At 40.1% G+C, this 24,468-nt stretch overlaps 1 protein-coding gene across 7 annotated transcripts in view; it reads left to right on the top strand.

Annotated features, from left to right (window-relative positions):
- Positions 1-22,896, top strand: part of Scn3a (sodium voltage-gated channel alpha subunit 3) — an 80,324-nt gene extending 57,428 nt beyond the window's left edge. For all 7 annotated transcript variants that reach the window (XM_038336054.1, XM_038336056.1, XM_038336058.1 and 4 more), the window contains 7 exons: positions 10,388-10,510; positions 14,174-14,446; positions 15,274-15,327; positions 16,141-16,278; positions 17,360-17,464; positions 19,505-19,775; positions 21,701-22,896. In XM_038336054.1, the coding sequence (XP_038191982.1) occupies positions 10,388-10,510; positions 14,174-14,446; positions 15,274-15,327; positions 16,141-16,278; positions 17,360-17,464; positions 19,505-19,775; positions 21,701-22,896 (2,160 nt within the window). The remainder of the gene's footprint in view (positions 1-10,387; positions 10,511-14,173; positions 14,447-15,273; positions 15,328-16,140; positions 16,279-17,359; positions 17,465-19,504; positions 19,776-21,700) is intronic.
- The last annotated feature ends 1,572 nt before the right edge of the window (positions 22,897-24,468 follow it).

The following is a 24,468-nucleotide window of genomic DNA, read 5'->3' on the forward strand; positions in this document are numbered from 1 at the left end:
GGAGTATGGTAAACAATCTCCAAATAGGGAAACCACCAAGTCCAAATGAAGATTACTGGTGAGAGAAATAGCAAGGGGTCACGGGCAGGATGTGACTCCGGATTGGGAGCAGGAAGTTGTTGTCAACTGCTGTCCAAGTAGGTGTCCCTGAGAGGTGGGCAGAGAGAGGCAGCCGCCCTTCAAAGAACGGAGAGCAGAAAGGAAAAGAGCCACTTGGCTCTGTTGCGAGGATGGGAGGACGAGCGTGGAAATGCCACGGATAAAGAAGGAAACTGCTGTGTTTGTCTGGGATGAGACACGGGGGGAAGACAGACATGGGGTCTGAAAGGTACCCAAGCCCTCACTATGTGCTGTAATTATGTATGCAGTTCCTGCTGATGGAGGCTTGGGGAGTCAAGTCATGCAAGGATGTAATCAACATTTTAAAATGACATTTGTAAATAATGGAAGTGGGGAGATGGATGAGGAAGTTGTTTTAGTCTTCCAGTAAAGAGGAGATTTGGTCTCAGACCAAGGTCATGATTTATGACCTATATGATTATATAGGTTATGATTTATGGTGTATAAATTGTGGATGGGGTGTGAAGTAAGTTCCATACACAGGTTTTCTTCTACCTTAAACACCTGAGTATCAGGCAGAATGAGCAACTGAGAGGCAGACTATCAGAAAACAGGTTTGGCAGGGTCAGGAGAGGGATGTTTATCAGACAGTCAGGTGTAGATGGTCAAGACAGTCAAGAGCGAAGCCAGGATCCCATGTGTGAATTTAGGGCCTTGCAAGCTAGAGGTGCTTTCTGAAGCTTCAGACATGCTTTCACTGTAGAGTGGAAACTCACAAGGGATGGCAGAGGTAAAATCTGCGCTTTAATGTGAAGAAGTTGGGCAAAAGACAAAACAAAACAGAAGCATATAGTAAGTTAGACTGAGCTGTGACAATTTAAAGGAAAATCAAATGTCTTTGGGGCTTTTTTAAAGGAAGACATAACCCCCCTCTAAGTTTTCATGGGGATTTAGAGGGGTAACCACAGAAAACAGAAGCTAGGATATAGAAAGCAGAGGCCAGGGGTGCCGTGGATAAGAGATGTCACAGGAAAGAGTGGGATAAACTTCTGAATGAGAAGAATGGAGACAAGGAGGTCCACAGACAGTAGATGGCTCAACTAGAATATGACGACCATCTTAACCCATGCTTCTGTACGCCGCAAGACTGTACAAGGCAGATCACTTCATCCATTTGGGTAGCTGTTTATTATCAAAATGATCTCGTCCTCAAAAAATGCATGGTGTGTTATAATATTCCAGAACTATGCAAACTATTTTTTTTACCAATGCTGATGTATAACTGAATTAATATTTACTTGAAATGTATTGAAAACAACTAGAAGGCATATGGTCCTTGCAGATTTTTATGCAAGCATAACATCATTATCCATCAGCAAACTCATCTTCATCACTTGCAATTACAGACATCATAAACAGACACAGTCAAATCGGCACTTCAAATCCAGAGCTGCACTTGATGAAAGATGATGTGCCCATTGACAAAGACACTGTGATTTGGTCTTTTTTTTTTTTTTTTTTTTTTTTTAGCATCAATAACATGCAGTGTTATTTTGTTGTAATCACCTTAAAGGGTCAAAGAAGTAAATATGAAGAGATCACATGATTCGGATCACTCAAATAGTGTTTTGAAGGTTTATGGAGTTGTTTTTGTGCAAACCATGACTTAGAGGTACTACATAGTGATCCCCAGGGATGCATCTACCACACTGGATGTATCCTTTGCCCAGAGATGAGTATTTAGGTCATCATTTCACAGACAAAACTGCAATGATCAAGATGCAGGCAATTTCATAATTTGAGAACCTTGTGACTAAATGTCCTGTGGTATAAACCCCCATTTTTACTGGTAGTAATCTCTCTCTCTCTTTCTCTCTCTCTTTCTCTCTCTCTCTCTCTCTCTCTCTCTCTCTGTGTGTGTGTGTGTGTGTGTGCTGTGGGGGGGTCTCATGTTCAGAAAGCAAACGGAGGCTTCCATCCATAAACCGTTTTCCCAGCTTATGTCACCAGTAAAGAAATAAGCAAACAGTTGAAGATGAAGCAGAATGACGAATGGGGAGAAACTTTGCTATAGGACAAAGTCCACATCTAAGGGAAGAGAAAGGTGCAAGGCTGGGGCTGTAGCTTATAGAATGTTTATCTAGCATAAATGCAGCTCTGCATTCAGTCAGAGAGGGGGGAGGGAGGGGAGGAAAGAGGGAGAGGAGAGATGGGTCCCAGAGGTTTGGATAGCTCCTTTTGGCCAAGTTTAATGGGAAAAAAAAAAAGCAGTTCAGGCAAGGAGATGTGGGATTCTAGGAATGTGTTCGGATTTTCCTACAATAAAGTTATTCCTTTGTTGTATTGATCTTTTTTTTCTGGGGCGACAGAGACAAATATCAGCACACCTATGGGGGAGCCAAAGGCAGAGCAGATTATAATTTCATCAAAGATCAACGTGATACTAGTAAGTTCATTGGGTTTTCTTACAGAGCACAGGTAAAGCAGTTTTAACCAGGAACATAGACACTGCACAGCAAAATTCCACCCCATCATGGATGGTGCCCTCATGGGAACTGCATGGCAGAGTCTGCTTTCAACTGATCTTTTGCTTACTATATATCCCCAATCCCTTCCAGTTAAGGGAGGGAGCAGAGCAACAATAGCTGGCATCTCAAGCGAGAGTCTTGGACCCTCCCTTTTTTCCCCTTATGAGGGAGGGAGTGTCCTTCCTACAGGCCTGACAATTGTTGCCATGGTTATCAGGGGCAAAGTCCAATAGTAGTACTCCATTGTACCCAGAGGGGGAAAAATCAGGATACAACATTCTAGTTTTCTGCCCTTATATATTTCCTGATGACATCCTATGAATGAAGGGAGCAGATAGTTTTGCAAGGCTAATGATATGGAGATCTTATTATAATGAAGCAGAGGACAGTCAGAGATCTTCTGAGCTTCTAGACAGACCCAGGTGGCTTAGCACACTTTTGTTCTAATTCAACTGGGAGACTCTGTCATTCCATTATCAGTTTTTGGTGAGAATGCAGCTGGCTTTTTAAAAACATTTTCCCTTTTGTCAGAGGACAAATTGGGCATCCTTTCTTAGTCTCATTAATAACAATAAAAATAAAATAAAACAAAGTTAAAAATAAAGCTCATGGGCAAATTCATTACCGGCTCAGAGAAGTACAGTAAGGCAGGCAACTATAAATCCTGGGCTTTTCCAGCAGAAGGAGATGAAGAAGAGGAAGAGAGAAAGCCGTGCCATCCATAAGAAGCCACATGATAGGAGGACTAGGGGAAGCTTTCGAAGCATGGGCAGGTCCAGGATGCCAGGGAACGCATGCCCAGCCTTTGTCCAGTGTATGAAAAAAGGAGAAGAAGGATGGTGCACTTTGTTATTTTGATTGACGTAGAAAAGCAGACGGACACATGGCAGAGGAGCCACATAACAGCCTGGTGATGCTCTTCAAGTGGCTGAGTGGGGTGAAGGCTTCTGGGGGAGATAAGTACATTATCTCATTACAGAAAGAACCATTCTCCTGAGCTCCTTGGCATGGTTTTAGGTGAATCAACCTTCATGAGAGGCAGCCTCCTGGCCAGGTGATTGACAGGCCCAGCTGGATTAATTCTTAAGGGCGGAAACAATAGTACATAATGTTCCAGTCTGTGGAGCAGATCACACTGTTGAGTCTCCACCCAGGGCCAGAGCAATAGTACATTCCTTTGACTAGGAGCAAATAGCTTTCCCTCAATGGTCCTCAACAGAGTCCTGTTAGCCATCCTCAATAGTCTCCGAGTTTCCTATAATGTTCTCTTCTTCAATAGTGGAGTCCCTAATCGCCCTGGGGTATGTCACTGGGTCTCAAACAGGTTATGTTACATAACCTACTACATTTGTCAGTTTTCTGACCCAAAAATGAAAGTTAGGAAGGTTTTTTTTTTTTTTTAACCAAAGTAGCATGTAAAAAGTTCCACAAGGTAAAAAAGAGCTTTTATTTTTAACTAAATGCTTGCATGGAGAAGAGAGACAAAACAAGAATTACAATTAATCTTTTCAACATACAAAAAAAATTTAGGCTATAAAATAATTTGCAAAACATATAATTTAGTAAATATAATAAATTATAAATATACAATAATATATAAAATTGTATGTTATATTATATTCAATAAATTATAAAGCATATTTTTGTGTATATTATATATAATAAAACATATGATTTTATGTATATAGTAAATTAAAAATATATGTAATTACTTATCCATTTCTATAATGAAACTTCAGATACCTAATTCTAGGGTATTCACCAGAAGGAATTAATTAAAAATTCCAGTTGGGCTGGAATTTTAGCCGCAACTTCACAGGTAGCCTGCAAACAGGTGTTCATTTAGTCTAGAGAGATAAGAAATTAGAACTCTCTCTGCATTCACTGCCTGTGGCTAGGATGGAATCAAAGCCATCTCTTGTTTCTGGCCAAGCTCAAGAATGAGAACAGCCAGTTTTGAGGTTCCTGCCTCTAAACCTGTCTAAACTGTCCTCATCATGACGTTTTGGGTTCCATTTCTCTGAGAAATTCTGCGGTAACCCACATGCTGCTCGAATGCTTTCGTATTCTTCTTTGGAAAACCTCAATTGCACGAAGCCCTGAAGAGCCTTTGGTTGGGCAACAGGGCAACTAAGCAGTGAGGATCTCTTGAGCAAGTGCAGCTTCCCCTCTTGGCTGTGAAGAGAGCGTTTCATTTTGCTCTCTTGCATGGCTGGACAGGGTGGATGAAAGCAAGCAGTGGTATTCAGCCTTCATATATTCAGACTTGCGATCACTTGTCTGTGTAGCTCCATCCTGTTTTCAAGGAACCTAGAGGCTCCAGGTCCAGACCCTTCTGAGTGTTTCTCAAATCACTTCCTCACTACTGTAGACATGTGGGTCCCTGATCCTTTTCCTTTAAAGTCTTCTGCTCTGGACTTTCTGTGGTCCACCATGGTTTAAAATTAATCTGGGTATTGTCCCTTCTTTTGTGAATTTCATCCAAATAATGAGCATAAGTAAATACTTACTCAAGAGATGGCTTAGAATTTAAGTTTAGGAAGAATCTGCATGTGTTACTATTTAGCAAGCAAGGGAAGCTCCCGTAGGAACTTAAGTCAGGAGTCTGGAAGCAGGAACTAAAGCAGATGTCCTGGAAGATTGCTACTTATTACAGGGTTTACAAGGAATTACAGGGTTTCTAAGGAATGCTGAGGTTAGGTATCTGTTTACCTCACAATAGTTCTTCTGCTTTTACCCGGTAAGAATTGGCCTGGTTTGGGCCTAAGCCATCATTTTAGGACAATGTCAGCAGCGGAGACATTTGGGGAGACCTGCTTTATGACTTAACAGCACCCAAACACTTTCTCATTTAGTCCTGGGGCCAGCTCATGAATAGTGCAGCCCACATTCAAGGCGTGTCTTCTGACCACCAAACACACACAAAAAAAATCTCTCAGAATATGCCCTTAAGTCAGCCCAATCCAGACATTTCTATGTGGAGACTGTCTTCCCATGTGATTTTAGATTGTGTCAAGTTGACAACTTAACCATCATACTCTGTCTCAAAACATTTTTAGGTCATCCTTATTAGCCATTATTTTTTTTTTAAATTGCATAATCAAGACTATGTAGTTCAAAACCTTACACCTGTGGACAATCTCACTGTGAGAGCTGTCACAGCTTTGATCCCGAGGTTGATGTGACTAATCCAACTGGCTGTTTAAGTGTCTGCTTCTTCCCAAAGCTGTGCAGTGGGTGGAAAGAATGACCTTCCCAGAATAGAAGAGGAGCGGTCTCAGATCAAGGGTATACCAGGAACAGGACTCCCTGTTAAAATGTTCCAAACAAGCCCCTCCTGCTAAGTCCCCAAGACCCCTATATGAAAATTTTAGCAAGTTAGTAGAGGGAATGAATCAATCACCTAAAGTGATTATATTTTTCTTCATAGTGGATTTTCTCTTATGCGTTTTATGTCTAACCACTGTTCTGACAATGACTTCTTCCATCTTTTTGTTTCTGATTACTTACTTTATTTTCTAGAAAGGGTTAAAAATAATATCAGTGGGGGGATATTCTGTCGTTCTAATTCCAACAGGTGTAAAAGAAGTTGGAGCTTTGGTTTCCCAGCTGCCCAGATCCGAATAATCACACAGAAACTATCTTAATTACAACACTAGCCAATGTCTCGGACATATTTCTAGCTAGCACTTATATCTTAAATGAACCCATTTCCATTAATTTGTGTATTACTATGAGGATGCAGCCTACCATAAGGTTCCAGCATCTTTCTCCTTTGGCAGCTACATGGTGACATCTCTCTGACTCTGCCTTCTTTCTCCCTGCATTCAGTTTAGTTTTCCTGCCTAGCTGTATTCTTCCCCGCCATAGGTCAAAGCAACTTTTTAAATAACCCATGGCAATATAACATATTCACAGCATACAGAAAGGAATCCTACATCAAGCAGGAATGTTTCTTGTACCATTAAAAGGCATAATTACATTGTACAATATTCTAAAATGTCTAATATATTTTTTAAATTATGAAGTGTTTTGGATTGAACTGTATCATCAGAATGTATGGCAGCAATGTACCCAGTTTTAATCTACCAACTGTTTATATTGAACTTAAGAAGGAAAACTAACTCATTCTACATTGTTCATTAATGGGTCACAGACCACAGGTGTCCTTCTGAACTGTCATTCCTTCCTTCCAGAGGACTTTGTTTCTCATGCTCAACTAGCACACAAATATGAAACTGTGACCACAGCGAAACAATCCTGGAAAGCCTCTACCATGGAGATTTTACTGTACGGTGTGGAGTGTGTTCACATTCCTGTGGATTCGTATTAATGTTTCAATTTGTTTGAAATGGTTTTCTTCCTTTTTGTATATGCTAGCACAGAATGCTTCCTGCAATTTCTGCAAAAAAGTGAAGACTAAACACTGTGTTGCAAAGCTAAAGACAAGTTTGCCCAACTAAAAGTAAATAATATTTGGATTTGCAAGCAGAGAACCCAGATTCAAGTTTGGAGCTTGCCTGATGTCTATTCTTGGGTTAGACATGAGATAATGCATAAAGTGATCATTATAAATACCCATGACTCAGCATAGAACATTAACCTCCAAACTTCAGTATCCTATGAGCTTTAATTTTCTGCAGGAACTTACATCTGCTTATAAGAGAGTCAAAATATCTCAAAATTGATGTCAAGGTATAAGGAGAAACTGGTATAATATATTGCATGAAAACAACATATTTTCTATATGAAAAGAAAAAGCGAATTTTGATAGCATAAGTTAATTCAATAAACTGCATTTCTGTTCTATACAGAATAACATTTTAACTTAAGTCAAACGTAAAGCAGAAAAATATTCACCACCTGCCCCCCATTTTTTAATCCTCTTTATTTTCCCCAAGTACATAAAAATTCATTACAGATCTCCACAGGCCAATTTTTGTTGATCTGCATTGAAACTTCATATTGAAGTACTAAGGGGCTAAAGAAATAGTTTGGACATTGCTGTTTGACCTTTTTTTGGAACCAAAAGCTCACAAATATTATTATGTTATTATAATTATTTCATATTATTAATTATGAAAGCTTGTCCTTTAACTTAGGCTTGGTTCCAACTAGCTCTTATATCTTAATTACCTCATATTTTTAATCTACATCCTGCCACATGGCTCTTTACCTTTCCTCAAAATGACACATCCCACTTGATCTGCTGACAAAATCCACTTCCCAGATTCCTTTCTCTGCCCAGAAGTCCCGCCTACCCTCTCCTGCCTAGCTTTTGGCCATTCAGCTTTTTATCAAACCAATCAGAAGCCACCTTTGGCAGAGACACATTTTCAAAATGTACACTATCCCACAATAGGGCAGAGGGCTGCTTACCACAGCAGGAAGACTTGCGTTCTGAACTTCAACACCAATGCAAAAAGCCAAGTGTGGTTGCATCCTGGAACTCACTGGAGAGCTAATATTGCTAAAGCAGTGAGCTTCAGATTCAGTGTGAGGGGCTGTCTCAATAATACAGCAGGAAGTGATTAAGGAAGGCACTTGGTGCTGATCTCTAATATACACACACATGCACACACACACATATATATAGGTGTGTGCATGTATATGTACATATGTGCATGTATATCCATATGCACAGATACATATGTGAAAATTAATAAATTTCACCACTCTCATTGTGCCTGGGTGCAGCTCTGCCATTTTGCCCTCTAACCCCAAAGTTTCAGTAGAAGCTCAGATTCGCTAACAGCTTCTCAAGCAACGTTGCCTTTCTAGTTCAGGGAGAACAAATGCCAGTGGATGCATCTAGCCTTTAAAGTCAAGACTTCCTCTGTTCCCAGCACCCACTGGTTGGAAGCATAAGAAGAAAGGCTATTCCTTCCCTTTTAAAGTATGAGCTGAAGTCCATTAGGGCCATGAGGTATGTGCAGCCACTTCTGTCTAGAGCCCTCATTTCAATCACGGGCTTGGTTGGGAGGATAAGAAGCATTCAGATATTAACTCCAGAAAAAAAATTAAAAAGTTGTTAATGTCTCCTGAGATAAAGCAGCGGAGAACATGGAAGTCGGTGAGTTCACCAATACCTTTCTCATCTCCCTGATCTTCTATAGCAGTAACCTAAGACACAAACAAAGAGCTTCACAAATAATCTTGTCACTGGTCAACTTTAACATTCAAGTAATCTATAATTTTCTTAGACTTTATGTGTGAGTTAATGCTGAGTCAATCAAGGAAGGGACAGTGACTACACTTGCTTTTAGTCCCTGTCACCCTCGACGCCATGTATGCTTGAGGAGATCATTGACTCCATCTTGAGTCGGAGCATCACAGGAAGAATTCACTTAGTCTCCCAATGGCTTTCCACATGGAAAATTAAACTCTCATGCCCTTAAGCCATTGAATTAATGTAATGAATCAATGTTCCTCAAAAAAAAAGAACTGGGATGTGTTACCCACACAAGGAATGAGAAAGTGGCCACTGAAGTCATGTGGTGTGTATTCTATGATTCTGATAAGGAACATATTTTAAATGGATGTAAAAGCTGAAATAGGCTTTGAAGTCAAATGGTTTGGGTTCCAACCTCCTCGAACGTCACCTCTTAGGAGATGTGTATTCTGCTTCTCCTTCTTTAAGATTTTTTTTTTAATTTTTAAATTTTCTGTGTATGGGTGTTCTGCCTACATGTATGCCTGTATACTACATGTGTGTTTGGTGCCCTCAGAAGGCTAAAAGAGGGCATTGGGTCCCCCGGATCTGAAGGTACAGAGGGTTGTGAGCTGCAGTGTAGGTGCTGGGATTTGAACCCAGGGCCCCTGGAAGAACAACCTGTGCTCGTAACTGCTAAGCTATCTCTCCAACCCCTCTTTTTCTCTTTCTCTTTTCCTTTCTTTCTTTATTTTACTTTTTACTCTTTAGCAGGCTGTGTGTGCTCAGAGTGAGGCTTCCTCACCAACACACAGGTGACAACAGGAGTCCTGACCTCTGGAGACTTGGGAACGGAGGCCTCGAAGGATCTGGAAAGAATATCAAGTCAAATGACCTCCCCTTCCCCCAAAAGGATGTGTGTTATTTACTGTTGCATATACTTCACTAAAATTCAACTTAATTACAAGTATCAGAAAGATGTGTGCTCACTATATGAGAAGAGTATTGTATTATCAAGAAATTCACACCTGATAAAATATTTTCAGATAAATTGTATCCTTATTCATCCAGTGCATTGTTGTTTTGAATTTTATAAGTCATATGCCAAATTTATCCAGCGAGGACACAGTGGCTCCACTAATGGATTTCTAACCAGACCATATTAGGTACGTTAAGAGCAGAGTTTCATGCCCACCTTTTAAGATGCTTATGTGATACAGAGGCAGAGATCAAACACCTAGCCAGCTGACCATCCCTGGTTCCTGGCAAGTATCCCTAGGATCCACAACCTTAAAATCATACAACTCAGGAGAGAAGTCTTAAGTTTTATTTGGCAGGGTTAAGCAACAGGATTGGGCTTTTGAACTAAGCCCTGAATTATCAATGATAAAAACACACATATTTCGCAAAGAAACCTGCGGTATGACATCCCTCTAAGTGCTAATAAGTGTGAACAAGTATCACATTTTACTGGTCGTGAAAGCACAGCGAGGGATGAAGCAGGCAGCTTCAGAGGGTGTGGAAGATGAAGGCAGAAGGGTGCTAGTCACACGTCCATTGGCTGTCACTGAAGAACGGACAGTATATGCTGTGCCTTTATCAAACACCTGATTTTGTGGTAGATTAACAGTTTCATTTCCATCTGCAGGTTTCTCTGGTTAGCCTGGTAGCAAATGCTCTTGGTTACTCCGAACTTGGTGCCATCAAATCCCTGCGGACGCTGAGAGCGCTGAGGCCCCTCCGAGCCTTATCCCGCTTTGAAGGCATGAGGGTAAGAAAAGCCAGCGGTGCTCTCTAGAACTCAAGTCAAGGTTCCATGTGGGACATGACTCAGACACACAGTGATCCCCACAGAATTAGATAATTCGGGACTAAAGCCACAGAGAACAGCAAGCCTTTCTTCTGGAAATTGCAGTTTATTTAAACACACACCCAGGAATTGAAACAGAGCAAATACCAGCATCTGGGGCTTGAGTTCAGAATTCTTGTCCCTCTCCCTTGCATCCCAACACACACACACACACACACACACACACACACACACACACACACACTCACACACTACAATTTCCATGTGTCACTATTATTTACATTGCTCGGTCACTTTGGAATGACTATTGGCAACATTCATCCCAGCTGGGCCTGCAGTAAATTTTAGTTCTCAAAAGGTTTCAGTAATAACATTTTTTAAAGGCAATGCTTTATTTCTTGAATTAAAGTAAGTCATAGCACCCAGCAAAACTGGTACATCCCTCACATCTACCGTGAGTTGCCAAGATAATTAGCTGCATATTTCTAACAAGCTGGCTTTGCTCCACAAATCTTCGAAGCACACATCTTGAGTGATGTTCAGTTTTTCCGCAGCACCAGCCTTGTCCTCCCCTGCTCTCCTCCTGAGCAAGTATCTCTTGTCTCACAACAGAAAATGCACGTCTGCCATGCCTTCAGGACTGCTTTGCACAGAAGGCCGGCTTTGTTTAATCTGCTTTGCAAAAAGCACATGGATATTGAATTTCTTCAAGGCCATGGGGTTTTTATGTTCGGAGGTGGTTTGTTTGGGGCAATAAACCCCTTCAGCCTTGACGGCAGAATTTACTCATCCTGGAAAATGAAACCACCCTCCAGCTGCTCTCGCAGCACTGTGAGCGGAGACACGCTTGGCTTGCCCGCAGCAAATTCTATGTCATTGCTTATGGTAACAAATTCATAAAAATCTCTTCTAAATGGCAGTCTTCTTTTACTGCTGACGCCATCTCAGCCTTCCTGATGCTTCGGAGCTTCATGTTGAAAACTTATTTTGTTTTATTTTTTATTTAAGGTAGATTATTTTTCTCAAATAATATGTCCGGATCACAATTTCCCCTCCCTTCCCTCAGCCCAGCCCTCTCCCCCACACCTGATACACTCCTTTCTATCTCTCAATAGAAAACAAACAAGTCTTCTAAGAGACAATAATAAAATAAGGCAGAAAAAGAAACCTTAAAGCATGGAAAGAAGATAAAACAAAGAAAAGAAAAGAGATCAAGACGAAGATATAAATACAGAGACCCACTCTTTCATACATTCAAGACTAAGAACAGGAAACAGGAAACCATAAAATATACACAAAGGGCCCAGAGAGTAAAAAGAGAGAAAATATACAAAATGAAATAAAAAGTAAGATAAAATTAGAGACAAAATAACAAAAGTCCTGGTGCAGTGTTATAAGACAAGGAACCTCCAAAGATGCTGTTGAATTTTTTTCCTGTCGGCCATCTACAGCTGGGCATGCCGCCTGCCCTTAAGAGTAGATTGTTTTCCGGTGAGACTCCCTTTGCGAAAGCTAGATTTTCATTTGCAAGTGGTTGTCAATTGGAGATAGCTTCTGGGTTATATAGATGGGGGCCTGTGTCCACTTCTCTTTTCAGCTCTAGGATCCCTCTGGAGCAGACCCCCGCATGCCCCGTGCATGCTGTGTCAGTCTCTGTGAGTTCGTACGTACATCAATCCTATTGATGTAAAGGTCTTGTTTGTTTACTTGGTTTCTTCCATCCCCTACAGATCCTACACTCTTTCTGCATCCTCTTCTGCAGGGTTCCCTGAACCCTGGCGGTGGGGAGGGATTTGATAGAGACATCCCATTTAGGGTTGTGTGTGTGCTCCAATGTATCTTACTCTCTGGATAATGTCTGGCAGTGTGTCTCTGTCTTTGTTCCCATCTGCTAAAGGGAGAAGCTTCTCTGATAATGGCTGAGCAAGGCACTGATCTGTGAGTGTACCAGACTGTCATTTTTTTTTTTTTTTGCTGTTTTTGTTTGTTTGCTCAGAACAGTATTGTTTTGGTTTTACCCGAGCTCTCAGGTTCTTGGTCACCCAAGCTGTGCCGGATATGGGTTCCATCTCATGGAGTACGCCTTAAATCAAATCAGATTTTGATTGGTTACTCCCACAAAATTTCAGCCATTATTGCAGTAGCATATCCTGCAGGCAAAACACCATTGTAGATCAAAAGGTTTGTAGCTGAGTTTGTTTACATTTCTATACATTTCTACTCCTGTACCAAAGATGCTAGCACATTGGCATGAAGGCTTTATGTAGGCACCAGCTTTAATTCTCCATGTTCAATGAGTTGTGTAGGTGTTGTCTTCAACAATGGGGCCTTGCCACCAGTTTTAACAATAGCAACTTATAGTCTTGGTAATAGCCTGGGTGGTTCAGGGTTCATATGGGACTTTGGTCAGCAATCATATTTATAGTTTATATCTGAGAGGAATTATCAGTTGAACAAGTCTGAAGACTTACAAGTTTCCTCTTATCTGAAAAATATTCTAAGATTAGTACTTTTAATTCATATGGAATACCTAAGATTTCAGCCAAATATAGCAACATCTATTTGAAGATAGAATTTGTAAAGGTATAGAAGAGGTCATTGTTCATAATTTTAATCTGGAAATAAAAGTAGCAAAGATAATTCACATGATTTAGTTTCAAAAGGAAATAAAATTCAATTAATATAGGAAAACACTACAGTTTTGTTTTTCAAATTTTGATGTTAGTTTACATTTTTTTCTGCCAATTTCTAAAATAACCTTTACTATATTTTTAAATAAGACCATAGCCTCATTGAGTAGGAATACTTAGCAGAGTAGTCCACTATGAAGTAGAATAAATGAAGTTAGAAAAGCTACTTTTGCTATCTGTGAGATCTTAAGTGCATCTTACTCTTTCCTAGATTCTGAGAAACAAAAGGTGGTTGTGCTATTTCTTCACTAAAGAGGTCAGCCTAGCCAAAATGGTTGATATAGGCTCAAGGAGAACATGTAGGAAATTGACAAGTAATAATCTGTTTGCTAGTCTTACATCTAAAGGTACATCTTACCTCTGGCTATCATTCATTCTATGCCTAAAACATAGAGATTCCCTAATACGAAACAAAAGACGTTTAAACCCCTAATGCCCACCTTCATGATCATACCTGACCTGAGGATACAGATTTTCTGTCTTTTACACGCTTTACCTGTGAAGGGGTTGCGTACTTACTCTTTCAGATCATCAGTAATTCACTCAAGTTCACAAAAATTAATATGCTACTGCAAAGAATTCCTACTGTTGGCATTTAATGCATATACTTTCCTCACCCCCTTTTCCCTAGTGTGCACATTCTGACTCCATCTCACTCCATCAGACTTTGTCTGTTTCTTTTCGATTCTGTTGTGTTTTGCTTGCCTTTCTTGCTTAGCTCTTCAGCTATATTGTTGCTTGCTTCTACCTGTCAATATGCAGTAGAAAACACACACACACACACACACACACACACACACACACACATATTCTAAGGCTTGCTGTCGACCCAGGTACCCATTTAATCCCTCCCAAATGTGTCTGAGGGCAGAATGCATATACATCTGCAACGGCTTCCACTTCAGCAAGCCGTGCCTCTGCTGTCCTCCCACAGGTGGTTGTGAATGCTCTTGTTGGCGCAATCCCCTCCATCATGAACGTGCTGCTGGTGTGTCTCATCTTCTGGCTGATCTTTAGTATCATGGGTGTGAATCTGTTTGCTGGAAAGTTCTATCACTGTGTTAACATGACAACAGGCAGCATGCTTAACGTGAGCGAAGTCAACAATTTCAGTGATTGCCAAGCTCTTGGCAAGCAAGCCCGGTGGAAGAACGTGAAAGTCAACTTCGACAACGTGGGCGCGGGCTACCTGGCATTGCTGCAAGTGGTAAGCGGCTACTGTGTGAACCCGGCAACATTCTGTGTTGTCCTCCGAATAATTTGTATTTAAAAGTAGGAAGGTAGTGGATGATACTTCAAATTAATTATTTGACTGTGAGGGAGACATTACAGTTATTTTATATCCTCCAGGAATGCAAATTTTAATGTTTTCACAAAATTTATTTATTCTTCCTGTGTTTTTCATGCTATATCACTGACCACTATTTCCATTTTTTATTTTTCTGTAAAAATTGTGTATATTGAAATATCAGTTACATGTTATATTTATGAATTAAATGCATGAATTTTTAGCCAGGTACTTTCCATAGTAATGTCTAAAATAATATAATGTCATTATACATGTGAAATCTCAAGGGATACATTGTAAAATGTGTAATGTTTATTTTTTTTAACTTTATAACAGCACAGCTGCTAGTCAGTTCTTAGTGAAAGTGAATTGTCTTTGAATGTAACCCAGGCTTCAACCACAAATTTTAGCTTGTTGCTGGAAGGACTTAAGATGAGATTGAGATGGGATTTTCATTAATCAAATCTCCAGTTATATTTTGCTATAGAAAAACAAAAAAAATAGAATTTCTCCAAACGGAAGAAAAGAAAACAAATTCTAAACTCTAAACACAAATTTGGATATTCAGTAGTAGGGAGGTATTTCATAGAGCCTCATTTGACTCCTTTCAACACCTTTGTGTACAGAGAATGTCATGGTGATGTTCATGAACATATACTTAAAACAACACCATTGTATTTCTGTCTGGGAAATGCAATACATTTAGGTGAGATATTCATACATATTCTAATATGTATTGTTTACAGGCCACATTCAAAGGCTGGATGGATATTATGTATGCCGCTGTTGATTCGCGGGACGTAAGTAGCTCGCAGACACTGTTTGCAGCTTCTAGATTGTCCCCGGTAGACACTGCTGAGAACTAACCTGAGAGACCCAGAATTCTATAGTGCATAAACCCAAAGTATTTACCAATGCTGGTAGAAATGGTTGTTTTAAGACAGGTGCTTTTGTGGGGAGAGTAGTTTGGTCCCTGTAGGTACAATATGTAATAGGTAATATGTCTAACTCTGAAAAGCTGTCAGATTACATGGAGGATGAGGCATCACATCAGCCCTGCAAATGGAGCTATTCCAAGTAGGCAGGGAGCTCAGTCCAGGGGGCGCTTGGTTTTCTGTTTCTCTAGAGAACACATCCAGTCAGTCTGGGAAACAGCTTCCAGGAATATTAGAGCACAAACAAGCAAGTCGACTTCAAGAAAGTTCAGTCTCAAAAGCAGGAATATAAAGAATTGGTTAAAGACGTCTGCTTACCCTGCAGTTTCTTCTCAGTTGATTTTCTGCTATTAAAATTTTTCAAAAAAATATGCAAAATATGTTGGGATAATGATGATGATAATGATGATGATAATAAAACAACAGGCCCAAACTGTTAGATGCATTTTTATCAGTGTTATTTGGGCTGTAGAATAGTTGGCAGGGAGGTTATAATGGAAAAACATGTTGGATTTAAAAAGTGAAATTTTCAAATGTCATGCTACTTTGAGAAAATAATTGTAAAATAATATCAGAAGACATGATAAGACAAGCTCATACGAAGTAATAGCACTCGCTACGTTATTTAGTTGAAGTGTCCACATTGCTAATAGTATTCATATTTTCACTATTGTTTAGGTCAAACTCCAGCCTGTATATGAAGAAAATCTGTATATGTATTTATACTTTGTCATCTTCATCATCTTTGGGTCGTTCTTCACTCTAAATCTGTTCATCGGTGTCATCATAGACAACTTCAACCAGCAAAAGAAGAAGATGAGTGTCTCCCACGGCTCACCCTTCCCTGCTCAGAGCTCCTGTGTGGCACCCAGCCGACCAGATACTTGGAGTTATGACTCCAAGAGATTGGATTTATATTATTTCCACTCTTGCTCGGTGGCCAGTTAGGCTACAGTCCCTACTCAGTGGCTTCTCTCCTTTCACCCTCTGCGCAGCTATCTTTCTAACCCAGAAATGTAGCCATGATTTCAGGACATCCAGTGGTTACCCAGCTCTTGGCATGGCTTATGGAGTCTGTCAGGAATTGCCCTCACCAATACCTCAGCCTCCTCTTCCCCCACACCTCGTTTTTCAGCCCTGACCCTGTTACTTACTCATTCCCCCATTCACGCACATCGTCAACAGAACTTGTCAGATGGCAACAGCAGGAATCTTTCTGACCTTTTCTGAACTCAGACACACACTGCTGTCTCCATGGCTTTATATGTGATATTTTCTCTTCCTGAGGTGCATTGCCAGCAAACTCTATATTATCCTTTAAAGTCTTAAGCTTAATCCTGACTCTCTCGACTTGTTGTTGTGTCTACAATAACTTTTCTTCCTTTTTCCTGTTCATTTGCTTGTTCTTTTTTTTAATCCTTTCCCCTTTTGCATAAAATTGCACATTTATCCACTTTCCTTTATGATGACCTACCCACATAAGGAGCGTGACACCATGTTATATACCTTTGCAATTCTCATAGCAATCACATTTTTGATGAACAAAATGCTAAAAACAGTTGCATAGAGCAGTAAAACTCTCAACTATAAGAGAGGAAGAAAAGATATTTGGCTCTGTGAAAATAAATATTTGAGGACCTTAAAATGCATTGTGAATATAATATAATCCAATTAGGATGCTGTATTAATCAGAATTTTGCATGCTTATGGGCTTTGCACAATATTAAACTCTGCAGTATTTCACATAAATGAGAAAAGCAGATTAATGAATCTATATTTAGCAAGATGAAATCCACTTAAAATTGAGAAAAGATCAAAGGAAGACTCAGAAGTACTTTGGTTATTATGTTATTGGGACCCAGCTTGGGATTGTAACCAGGTTTTTCTGTGTGTTTACTTTGGAGGTCAGGACATCTTTATGACGGAAGAACAGAAGAAGTATTACAATGCAATGAAGAAGCTGGGATCCAAGAAACCCCAGAAGCCCATCCCTCGGCCTTCAGTAAGAAGGATATCTCATATTCATTAAGATTCGAAGATGAAATTTTAATTACAGTATCTAGATCAGAACACAAAGGGTGATACCACCAATCTATAGCACGATTCACAAATCTTATAGTGTGCAGTACAGTCTACAGATGCAAACTTCGTGACAAATGTCAAGTTCCTAAAATTCTGGGATGTTCTGAGTAGCTAGTGTGTTGAAATCTCCAGCTCAGAGTTCCCAAGAACTGACCCTGAACCAAGATTCACTCTCCTGCTGCCAATGTGTCTGGTGGCTACTCCTCTGACTTTGTCTTTTTAAGTAGATGGGGGTTCCCAGACAGCCCGACCCACCACCATTCCCTTGCTCTATGCTCTTGTTTCCTCCCTAGTATAAATCTCATTTTAGCTTTTCCTTCTGTTATTAGCTTTTAAGGGAGCACACAAGGTAATCAATACTTTTATAACATTTTCATACATGTGTATCATTAGACTCCGTTGTAACTTCCCTCCTCTGCTGTCCCCTTACTTCCTCTGCGCCCTGCATTCCGGTTGCCTTCCCGCAACCCCCCAATAGTAAGCTCTTCTATTTTCACATCACACTCATTTCATAGCTCCCCCTTACCCCTTCTATCCTCTCCTTCCTCATGCTCTTTTATCTATCTGGATTCATGGTATACTTTCTTCATATTAGCTATGACTTGATATATATTAAATTTAGATTCTGGACAGGAGAAAACCATTTGTCTTTTGGGGTTCTCTCACTCTTGGGACTAGAAAATATTTCCAACTTGCTTAAAAAGAAAAACTGTCTCAAAAACTTTGTGTCACCAGAAAGAGAATAAAGATCTTTCAAAGGCACAGTCTCTAACACTTCCAAATGTGGAATGGCATGATGATGGTGAGTAATGCTCACAGCACTACACCCTAACTCATCGACCCTCTGAGATAGGTAAAAAGAAAGGTAACTGAGGCCCATAAGGTAACTGTACCCCTGACCACAAATCCTGTGGTCATCAAAACTCTCAATTGAAAAGCTTCATGAACCCTTGTCAGTGACATCATCTTACTATGCATTGAAAGGTATTTGAAACTGGGAGATGTAATGAGGAGGAAGGATAGGAAGATACTGAACACAGAAAGGAATGAATCAACTTGCTTCACCAAAAGTCACTGACATCTGCAAACATGCTTGGTTTATGACCTTGAATTTTTTTCCATAAGCCATGTGTATTATAAATTATTTTTAGTTAAATAACAAAACCACATTTGCACTTGGATTTACATGGGACTTTAAAGGCACATGTCTCCTGAAATAGGTATTAATTAGACAAGCATTTTCCATGCATTTCTAAAAAGCTGTGTGTGGGAGGGCATTGGGCTTATGCATATGTCTGTGCACCATGTACTTGTCTGTACCCATGGAATCCAGAAGAGAGAATCTGATACCCAGGAACTACAGTTACAAAGAGTTATGAGCCACCATGTGAGTGCTAGGAATTGAACCTGGGTCCTCTGGAAGACCCACCAGTGCTCTAATTCTTTCATGGATTCTTGGTTGAGGCATAGATAGGAAAATATGATGGGGAGGAAACAGATAAAATAGCAAATAAACAAATAGAATTGAATAAGTATAACTAACATCATTTGAGAGAAAAATAAGGAATAACAGAAAATTCTTGAAATATTTAAAAGAAGCAGATTATTAATTGAAAAGTCTGTATTTGCCTTTTCATAAATCTTCACTATTATTTGAAATCATTTTTATAAAAACTTTCATGTTTAACCAAATATTATTTTTAGCCAGTTTCCACCAGTTTCTGGCTTATTCAGTTCTGTCTTACTATGTATCCCAAATGAAGCAAGTATGCTTGTTACTGGCATGTGGTATGGTTCTTTTCATTTTACAAAAAAAAATTAGGAAGTAAACTGGAGCTTAAATACTGTTTAGGGTATCTTAAGGAGGGTGCATACCTGAGGACCGTGTGTGGATTTGCGATGTTACAAGATGACTATTTATGTGATGTATTCAGTAACCTTATCTTCCCTCTCTTTCTAGAACAAATTTCAAGGGATGGTCTTTGACTTTGTAACCAGGCAAGTCTTTGACATCAGCATCATGATCCTCATCTGCCTCAACATGGTCACCATGATGGTGGAGACGGACGACCAGAGCAAATACATGACCCTGGTTTTGTCCCGCATCAACCTTGTATTCATCGTCCTGTTTACTGGGGAGTTTGTGCTGAAGCTCATCTCCCTCCGCTACTACTACTTCACTATCGGTTGGAACATCTTTGACTTTGTGGTGGTCATTCTCTCGATCGTAGGTAAGAGCACTTCAACCACAGAGACGTGCTCCTAGCAAACATTTCCCCCAAATCCTGCTGCAGAAATACAATGGGAGAATAATGGAGTATGCAGAATGATAATTTCAATGCTATCATATTTGGATAAAAGTTTGTAGCTTGAGTTTCTTCACCAGGTTAACGGGTCAGAAGTTAAAATATTAGTAATGGATTTGGGGGAAGGGTGAAGAAAGCAGGAAACAACTCAGCATCTCCTCTTCGTATTAGTTACCTTTCTCCTTGTTGGGACACAGTAATCAAGAGGAAGTAATTTACAAAGGAAGGGCATATTCTGGCTCACAGTTGTAGGGATACACTCTATCCTGGTGTGGGAAGCCTGGCATGGGACACAAGGTCAGCTAGCTAAAGTGAACCTGTATTTGAGATGGAGAGTGAGAACAGGAAATTGAGCTGTGCTATAAAACCTCAAGCCATGCCCCCCAGTGACCCATTTCTCCCCATAAGTCTTCAACTCCTGAAGATTCCACAACTTTCCAAAACAGCACAAGCAGCATCATGGCAAAAGTCCAAACTCTTGAGCCTAGGGGAATGGCTTACACTCAAACCACAACATTCTGCTAGTGGTGAATAGACTTAGGAATGAGGCACGTGACTTGAAAACACATCATCATAACACAGCAGTATCACTGTCTCACTGCCGTGAAGACACCATGGCAACTCTTACACAAGAAAGCATCTAATTAAGGGCTTTGCTTACTGTTTCAGAGGGTTAGTGTGATTGCCATGGCAAACAGGCAGGCATGGCACTGGAGCGGTAGCTGAGAGCTTTACATCCTGATCCTCAGGTAGCAGGCAGAGAAGGAATGAGAGATTGAGTCTGGTATGGGCTTTAGAAACCTCAAAGTCCACTCTCAGTGATACACCCACTCTAACAAGTTTACACAACCACTCCAACAAGTTTGTACGCCCACTTCAGCAAAGCCACCCCACTCCACCAAAGCCACACCTATTCCAGCAAGGCCATACATACTCCAATAAAGCCACACTTACTCCAAAAAACCACACCTACTTCAGCAAGGCTATAAATACTCCAATAAAGTCATATCTATTACAACAAAGCCATATTATTCCAACAAGGCCACACCTCCTAATCCTTCCCAAACAGTTCCATTAACTGGGGACCAAGCATTCAAACTTATGACCCTATTGGAACCATTCTCATTCAAACAGTACTATATATAATTCAAAAAAATAAAGAAATAGCCAACACTGCCCAAAGCATTTACATGCCTCTCAGAAGATAGATAAATGACATTTGATATGGCTCTTGCAAGAAGTTGGGTCTTCATAGGCAGAAAGAGGAAAGTTGACTATATCTGGCCTATGGTTTCTAAATTTAGAGTTTTATAATATCCTCAAACTAAAGAATACCACTGCCATTGAGAACAATGAATTAAGTCGTTTTAGAAATAATCTTTATTTATAATAGCCATATTTCATCTATAAGTAAAACATAGTAACTGGGAAGTATAACCACAAAGTGACATAGTAATATTTTAGATTATTTTGGAATTTGCAAATATCAGCATTGCTTCATAACATTGTATTATAAAGTCATTGAATAAAACTCTAAAACATTTTTTAAATGCCAATAGTAGAGTGGATTCAAGGGCAAGGGTTTAGTTAAGGCAAGTTCTTGTAAGGTTATATTTTAAATTAGACATACACAAAAAGCCACGTAGTTCACGCCTTTAATCTCAGCACCCAGGAAGCCGAGGCAGGTGGATCTCTGAGTTTGAGGCCAGTCTACAGAGAGAACTCTGAGACAGCCAGGGCTACACAGAGAAACCCTGTCAAAAAAAAAAAAAAGGAGCCATACACATACAACATTTCTATAAACATCCATATACTCTTTGTTCATCTGTCTTCTGAATACTTTTCCATAGGCATGTTTCTGGCCGAGCTGATAGAGAAGTACTTTGTGTCCCCTACCCTGTTCCGAGTCATCCGCCTGGCCAGGATCGGCCGAATCCTACGCCTGATCAAAGGCGCCAAGGGCATCCGCACCCTGCTCTTCGCTCTGATGATGTCCCTTCCCGCGCTCTTCAACATCGGCCTCCTGCTTTTCCTGGTCATGTTCATCTACGCCATCTTTGGGATGTCCAACTTTGCCTACGTTAAAAAGGAAGCTGGAATTGATGATATGTTCAACTTCGAGACTTTCGGCAACAGCATGATCTGCCTGTTTCAAATCACCACCTCGGCAGGCTGGGACGGACTGCTGGCCCCCATTCTCAACAGTGCACCTCCCGACTGTGACCCCGATGCTATTCACCCTGGAAGCTCGGTGAAGGGGGATTGTGGGAACCCATCCGTGGGGATTTTCTTTTTTGTCAGCTACATCATCATATCCTTCCTGGTTGTGGTGAACATGTACATCGCTGTCATCCTGGAGAACTTCAGCGTCGCCACAGAAGAAAGCGCAGAGCCCCTGAGTGAGGACGACTTTGAGATGTTCTATGAGGTCTGGGAGAAGTTCGACCCCGACGCCACTCAGTTCATAGAGTTCTGCAAGCTCTCTGACTTTGCGGCTGCCCTGGATCCTCCCCTTCTCATCGCAAAGCCAAACAAAGTCCAGCTCATCGCCATGGATCTGCCCATGGTGAGCGGAGACCGCATCCACTGCCTGGACATCCTATTTGCTTTTACAAAGCGGGTTTTGGGGGAGAGTGGAGAGATGGATGCCCTTCGAATCCAGATGGAAGATCGGTTCATGGCTTCCAACCCCTCCAAAGTCTCCTATGAACCCATCACCACCACTCTGAAACGCAAACAAGAGGAAGTATCTGCTGCCATTATTCAGCGCAACTACAGATGCTATCTTTTAAAGCAAAGGTTAAAAAACATATCAAGTAAATATGACAAAGAGACAATCAAGGGGAGGATTGACCTGCCTATAAAAGGAGATATGGTGATTGACAAATTAAATGGGAATTCCACTCCAGAAAAGACAGATGGAAGTTCCTCCACCACCTCTCCTCCTTCCTATGATAGTGTGACAAAGCCAGACAAGGAAAAGTTCGAGAAAGACAAACCAGAAAAAGAAAGCAAAGGGAAAGAGGTCAGAGAAAATCAAAAGTAAAAAGAAACAGAGAAATGTCTTTGTAATCAATTGTTTACAGCCTCTGAGGGTAACATGTATGTGTCAACTGGACTCAACGGAGAGGTCCATGCCAAACTGACTGTTTCAACAAATACTGAAGGTCAGTGCCTATACCAGACAGTGACCTCTCTGCCGCCGCCACTCTGTGAGACAGGGTATCAACATTGGCAAGAGGTTGCTGCGCCCACTACCAGCTGACACTGCTGAGAACTCCCTTGTGAAAGTGACCACGGCACCACCACCAAACACCGTTAGTACAGCGCTCCCATCCATCTATTTTTAACATCCACATTTGCCATATTTTTACAAAATCTGTCCCAGGGGATCTTCCTGGTCTCTGATTCATAGTCTGTTCATAACACTATGTCACTATTTTTGTAAGTGTCGTTTACGTTAAGGGAAAAAAATATATATATATAAGAAGCCTGTGTTCTTAAGTCCACAAATTTCTCCAATAATCATAAAAAATATTTTGCCTGAGAGATAAAGTCATTGCTCAAAACTAATTCTAATGTTAACAGTTTCAAATACTTCTGCTTTCTGGATGGCGTTAACTTACAAGTATTTTAGTCTGTTATGTTTGTTTTATACTGGAGCAGTTATGTGCCTGTAAAGTCTCCACTAATGTTTGAAAGATTATTTTTATGCAGAATATTTCGTTTCAACAAGTGCAAGTTGTATTCTAAGTTTCAGAGTTCTATATTTAAGTTTGATTAAATGACCCCATCCCCACACAAAGATATCTAATCTTTCTGTTCTAGAAAAATCTACCCAAAGTACCCCTTTAGAGTAGTTGTTTTTACTTTCTGTGGCAGTATTTCTTTGCCACCTTCCGCTCTCAGCAAAACTGACAGTTTGTGTCAATTAAATACCCTCTGTTATATAAATAGTTATTTTATCCTGTGGTGCATGTTTGGGCAGATTATATATATGTATATATATATAAACGTATATATAGCCTAATACACAACTTCTATTAAATCAAATATGTACCACAGTGTGTGTGTCTTTTGTAAGCTTCCAACAGGGAGGTATCCTGTACCATTCATCCCACAGAAATAGCTGGAAGGCTATCACTAATGCATGTTAATATTGCCTAAGCTGCTCTATTTTAATCAATCCATTTATCACACGTTTTTGGTAAGAAGAGTCACATGTTGGTGGGAGAACAAATTCAATCTGCTCCCTGTCTACCTGTCAAGAAAATCTCATTGATATTATTTTAAAACACCTTTATTTTTGCATTGTTAAATCGACTTGAGTATCACAATGTGTCTTTATTAATTTAAAGGAGACACACTGTATAGGGTCTCTCACTAAAACCTATACTTAATAGTTTCCTAAAAAAAAGTCCAAAATTTGTTTAAATATAAATAATGTAAAATATATCAGTTTTCTTTGTCAGCATTTGTACATAAGAAAATTATTTTCAGGTTGATGACATGGCAATTTATTTTACCTTATCCTTTTGCTTTTTATTTTTAATCAAAATTCCAAACTTTTGCATCCAAAAGACTTTTCAGCAGATAATTTCCTAAAATAAAAGTTAGA

The sequence above is a fragment of the Arvicola amphibius genome, chromosome 7 (assembly GCF_903992535.2).
Source record: "Arvicola amphibius chromosome 7, mArvAmp1.2, whole genome shotgun sequence".
NCBI lineage: Eukaryota > Metazoa > Chordata > Mammalia > Rodentia > Cricetidae > Arvicola > Arvicola amphibius.